The sequence below is a fragment of the Belonocnema kinseyi genome, chromosome 9 (genome assembly GCF_010883055.1).
Source record: "Belonocnema kinseyi isolate 2016_QV_RU_SX_M_011 chromosome 9, B_treatae_v1, whole genome shotgun sequence".
NCBI lineage: Eukaryota > Metazoa > Arthropoda > Insecta > Hymenoptera > Cynipidae > Belonocnema > Belonocnema kinseyi.
Window position 1 is genome coordinate 130,554,357 of NC_046665.1, and position 5,910 is coordinate 130,560,266.

Here is a 5,910-nt window from a genome sequence, read left to right on the forward strand (position 1 = left end):
TTATAAAAAATAACTTTATTAACTAAAAATTTATCTATCCCACTTTTAGTTGAAAATTTATTTCTTTAGTAGAAACTTTAACTGTTTCGTTGAGGATTCCCTTTTTTAAAAATAAATTGTTTCAACAGAAACTTTAATATTGTTTTTTTATGTGAAAATTTATTTTTTTTGTTGAAAATTCAAATGTTTCGTAAAAAATTCCTCTAGTTTGTTTTAAATTAATGTTCCTAATTGGAAATTAATTTTTCTGATGAATAGTTCAAGTACATGGTTAAAAATTTAATTATTTTGTGGAAAATTCAACAACTTTGTTAACAAAGGATTATTTTTTGTTAAAATTCAATTGTTTGGGAAAATTTTCTGCTCGAAAATTGATATTTTCAATTAAGAATTAATATTTTGCAGTTTAAGATTAACTATTCTATTTTTAATTTAAAAAATTTATTTTTTTGAATGTTAAATTTACGTAATGGTTTGGAAACTTTTTATTTTTATTCCTTTGGATCAAAATTGAATTGTTTCCTTACAAATTTGTTTCTTTTTGGCTGATAAGAAACTTTTTTGACTCAAAATTTAACTTTCAGATTTTTAATTGAAAATTTATTTCATTGGCTAAAAATGAATGTACTTTGTTAAAAACAAATTTTTGCCAGTGAAAAATAATTCTTTTCGTTGAACATTTTTTAGTTTAAAAAAGTAATAAAAATTTCACTATTTTGTTGAAAATTCGTTTTTTTATCTTGGAAAGTAACATTTTGGACTTAAATTTGAATATTTCATTTTCAATTAAAAAATAATGTTCTTAGTTAAAAAATAAAAAATACGATTATTTGGAAAATAAATTAAACATGTAAGGCATTTTTTGAGATGAATATATTTTTGAAATAAATTTCAAATTTTGTTTAAATTACAAAAGGTTTCAAATTAACTATTTCGCACATTTATACCGTAAATGTTAAATTATATTATTAAAGAATTATAAATTAATTCATGGATATAAACATAAGATCTGCTGGTGAAAATATTTAATAAAAATAAAAATTTTCTACTAATAGTAAGATGATTGTTTAGACTTAAATTGTAATTCAGTCCTAAATTAAGTCATTAATTATTAACTTTTCGCGATTTGTCAAACTTGTGTGTATTTAGATTCAATCATGGATTTTGGTGATTCCATAAATGAATTTTGAACATATATATATGATGGAGATTTTGGCATGTTTAATCCTTGTGATAAGTCGTAAGTTCTCGTGATTGTGGAAATATAAATATTCTCATTTTCTCGTGAAGAATTGGTCCATTCTTTTCTGGCAGCACAGACGATTATCAGAAAATAAGCACTCAGCACTGAAAATTAAAATGAAAAATTTCACTATTATTTTAATTAATACAAATTTTTATTTAAAAATTATTATTACACACAAATAAATTGTTAACGGCGGAAAAATATTTACATCATCTCTTGGATTAATCTAATTAAAATTAATTTAATTAAACTAATTAATTACAATTTGTTAAAATTTTTTTGTTGGAACATTACTTATTCAAAAATGATATTCATTGTTGAAAATTTCTTTTTCACTTAAAAATTCATCTCTTTTTTTTGTAGAAAGTTTATCTTTTTTTGTTAAAAATGCAACTGTTTGGTTGAAAATTGTTTTTTTTTTCCTTAAAAATTATTTTTTTTTACTGGAATTCAGCTATTTCATTTGTGATTTAGAATAACATTTTTTTTTAAATATAATGTCTTTGTTTGAAAAATCAACCATTGGTTTAAATGTGCAATTGTTCAGTCTAAAATAAATCTCTTTTGGTTAAGGATTAACAATTTTGTTGAAAATTTATTTTTTTAGTTGAAAACTATTATTAGAAAAACTCATGTATTTTAATTAAAATTCATTTTTTTCTTTGTTATAACGGAAACTACGTTTCTATAAATTCGATGCTCGGTTTGAAGAAATCACCATGTTAGTTAAAAATTTATCTTATCTGTTGAAAAATTCACTATTTTGTCGAAAATTAGTTTCTTTGTTTGAAAATTATGTATTTGAAGATTACACTTGTTTTTCCCAATTTCGCCTTTTTAGCAAAAAATATGACTTCCGAAAAAAATTATTTTTCCACGAAATTGATGCATTTTTTCCCAACAAAAATAAAACTTCTAACTAAGAAAATTGTTTTTTTACTAAAAAGTGAAAATTTTCAACTAAAAGAGATCAATCTTAATAAAATGGAAAAATTACATTTTTGATTAAAAATTTAATTTTAAACAACAAAAGGCTTTTCCATTCAAAAGTTAAATTTTCAATCAAATACATAAGCCTTCAATCAACAAAATAAATTTTTAACAATGGAGTTAAACTTTTACTCAAGTGGTTGAATTCTCATTTGAAAAAATCAATTTTCAACAAAATAGTTCAACTTTCAACCAAAAAGATGAATTTTTAACTAAAAATGTAAATATTTAACAAAAAACATGAACTCTTAACAAAGTGTTTAAACCAAATCTTTCAAACAAAATAGTTGAATACTCAAGCAAGGATGAACAATTTTTAACCAAAAAGTTTCACTTTCATAAAAAAATGAATGAGTTGAATTTTTATCCAAGAAAAATGATATTTGTTCTAAAACAGATGAATTTTTAATAAAAACTACAAAATATTTTTATTAAGTTGAACTTTTATTTATAAAAGATTGCAGTTCATTTTTCAACACCAAAATAAGAATTTTAAACAATAGGTAAATTTTTTGTCAAATAGTCGAATATTTAACTAAAAAGTCTGACTTTTTAAAAAGATTGTTAAAATTTTAACCAAATAGTTGCATTTTTAACCAAGAAAAGTGAAAATTCTGCTAAAACAGGTCAATTTTTTAATTAAAAATACAAATTTTCAAAAAGGATTTTCATCCAAAAAATATTTCAGCAAACAAAATTATCTGCACACTTTTCTGTGGGTAATTTCAACAAAAAATTTAATTTTTCTGAATTTTATTAATTTGCATAGCGCTTGGGAATTACTGTCGATTTTAGCAGTGTTGGATCCCTCCGGCTTTTTCCTGAGATTAATAAATATTTTGTCTTCAAAATCTGGGGAATAATAGCGAGCATGCTAACGGAAGTACCTGTACACTTTTTTTGTGGATAAATTCAAAAAAATTCGATTTCGCCAAAAACGTGTGTGTATATTTCGAGGTTATGTGTGCTACATTTCTCCCGAGCGTCACTTCCAAACTACAAAATATTTTTCGCCGAAAACTTTGAACTTACAAATAAACATAGTAACTAATGTCCCGGAACTAGCCTTGTTTTTAGGCAATCAAAAAAGTTTATTTCATAAATAATTTTCAAATTATCGGAATGAAAGCGCTGAAAAACGACCCTAACCTCAAAATCATACGCATGCATACATTTTTATTTAGCACAATAAATTGTTTTGTTATTATCCATCAAAAAAGAGCCAAGTCACGTCCGTTATGATATTTTCTAGCATCTTCGAATTCAGTTTTTAAAAATTTTCATTTTTATGGGGAAAAAGTCGGGGGAACTATACTCGACTGACCACACGACCAAGTATCACATGCCCTTATTCTTAATTTTAAGCGTAAATATAAGAAATTTTTGGAAGAGTGGGGAACTAAGCGGGTTAGGGAGTGTTGGTGGGAGAAGGAGAACAGACGTTGGGGTGGGAAGATGGAGGTGGAAAGGGAAAGGTACTTTAGAACGAATGGATTGCAGATGGATGAAGTGAGAAGGATGCACGAGCTAGGAAGGACGTTATATGAGTTGGTTCAAAAAAATGGCATGGAGAAAGAGAAGGCAGAAGGAGAGGAGAATATAAGAGAGTCAAGGTTTAGCGAAAACTGTGTGTGGATTATGTCAAAGAAAAGAGCGCAATATTTGTGTGAGAAAGGAGAGCAAGGAAGTCAGGATCTTATTGCGAAAATGAGATGCGATTGCATGGAGAATGATAATAGATTCTGGTTTTCTGGAGAGAAGAGAACGTGTGAGTTGTGCGGGAAGGAGGATTCCAAAGTTGAGCACTGGTTGGAGGAGTGTGAAGAGGTGGAAAGGAGTGGGATAAGTATGGTGGTATTGTTGCATGAAAGGGGAGACAAAAGGGCAGTAGCATGGATGAAGGGGGTGTTAGGTAAGATGGAGAAAGAAGGAGAAAGAGGAATGGTGAAGGAAAGATTGTATATAAGAGAGGAAGTAGGCGTAAGAAAACTGTAAATATTCTAAAAAGTAGATAAGTATTAGGTGTTAGCCGCGGAGGCAGAGGTTGGAAATGCGAGGCATAGCGAGAAAAGAGAGACATGTGTGCGAGGCGAGTAGAGGCAAAGCGAGGAAGGCTAGGCTATAAAAGCAAACGGATTAGATATATGGTGTGGATAGATGTTAATTCTTAAGAGGTAGTTATAAGAAAATTCTGTAAAAAATGGAAGTGTAAGCAAGTCAATTTTTTTAAGGCCAGCAGGCCGACAAATAAACGTTTATCTATATATCTAATATAAATTTAAAAATAAAGAACGAAGGTTTGTAAATGATAAAAATAGAATTCTGACTCACCTAAATACATACTAGAAATCGGCATATACCAGGGAGATCTCTTACCACGAGAACTGAAATCAGTACAAGACAAATGTACTGCGATTGCGATGCTCTGATCGATTATGTTAATTACTTGTACGCATATCCAGGGCAGCGTAAGTTGTGGTTTCCTCTGCAATTAGCACGTAAATATAAATTATTTGTGAGAATCAGCTTCGTCGGAACGATGACTTTGATTGATAATCATCAGAAATTCAAATCTCTTTGATCTCACTTGATAATATGACAATATGAGAATGTGACAATATCACAACGCTATCATGGGATGTCACTATTAAATAATCTTATCAAAATATGCGAAAACAAAAAATAAAAAACATAAACAAACGTTTTCTTAGAATAAACAAGCGATAATGTTTTTACAATTAATTAGATTTATTTGAAGTAAATTTTTAAAAATATTTTTATACTTACGGATGTCGAAGCAAAAGATAGCAGACCATTCACAATTAAAGAGATTCCAGCATAAAGGAGAATGCAGATCATCAAAACCTCAGCTAAAAATTATTTTTGAATTGAAATTTGTTTCAATATCAATTTAATTTAAATTATTAGATTTTGAGGCACTGCTGAAAAATCTCAAAAAATAAAATACCCGACACTTTTAAATTCGCGAATAATAAAATTCCCACATTGGAAAATTCCCGATTGATAAAATTCACGCACTGGAGAATTCATGAATAATTAAATTACGAATTATAAAATTCCCGCCCTGGAAAATTTCCGAATAATATGATTCCGAAATTGGAAAATTCCCCAATTATAAAGTTCCCGAATAATGATATAGAGAATTAGAAAATTCCCGAATATTAAAATTCCGTAATTGGAAAATTCCCGAATTATAAAACTGCCGATTTAGAAAATTCCCGAACGACGAAATTTCCGCATTGAAAAATTACCGTATATGTAATACAATTACCGAATTTTAAAATTCCCGCAGGGCAAAATCCCGAATAATAAACTTGCCGAATCATAAGATTCGCAAACAATCAGTCCCAAATAAAGAAATAACAGAATTAAAAAATTCCTGAATGACAAAATTCCGGAAATGGAAAATTCCTGAATTCTAAAATTACCCATTGAAAAATTTCCGAATATAAAAATTTCGGAATTTCAAAACTCCCTAATATTAAAGTTGCCGAATTATAAATTTCCCGAATAATGAAATTCCGGAATTGCAAATTTCCCGAATAAAGAATTTCCGGAATTGCAAAATTCCCGAATAATAAAATTCCGGAATTGTAAAATTTCCGATAATTAGAAAATTCCCAACAAATAAAATTCTGGAATTATAAAATTCC

At 27.9% G+C, this 5,910-nt stretch overlaps 1 protein-coding gene across 1 annotated transcript in view; it reads right to left on the minus strand.

The window, feature by feature from the left end:
- Positions 1–864: 864 nt before the first annotated feature.
- LOC117180808 overlaps positions 865–5,910 on the minus strand; it is a 12,688-nt gene continuing 7,642 nt past the window's right edge. Inside the window, exons 3-5 of the mRNA XM_033373317.1 lie at positions 5,024–5,106; positions 4,568–4,721; positions 865–1,347 (exon numbers count right to left, since the gene is read on the minus strand). Coding sequence (XP_033229208.1) covers positions 1,130–1,347; positions 4,568–4,721; positions 5,024–5,106 — 455 coding nt within the window. The 3' untranslated portion in view covers positions 865–1,129. The remainder of the gene's footprint in view (positions 1,348–4,567; positions 4,722–5,023; positions 5,107–5,910) is intronic.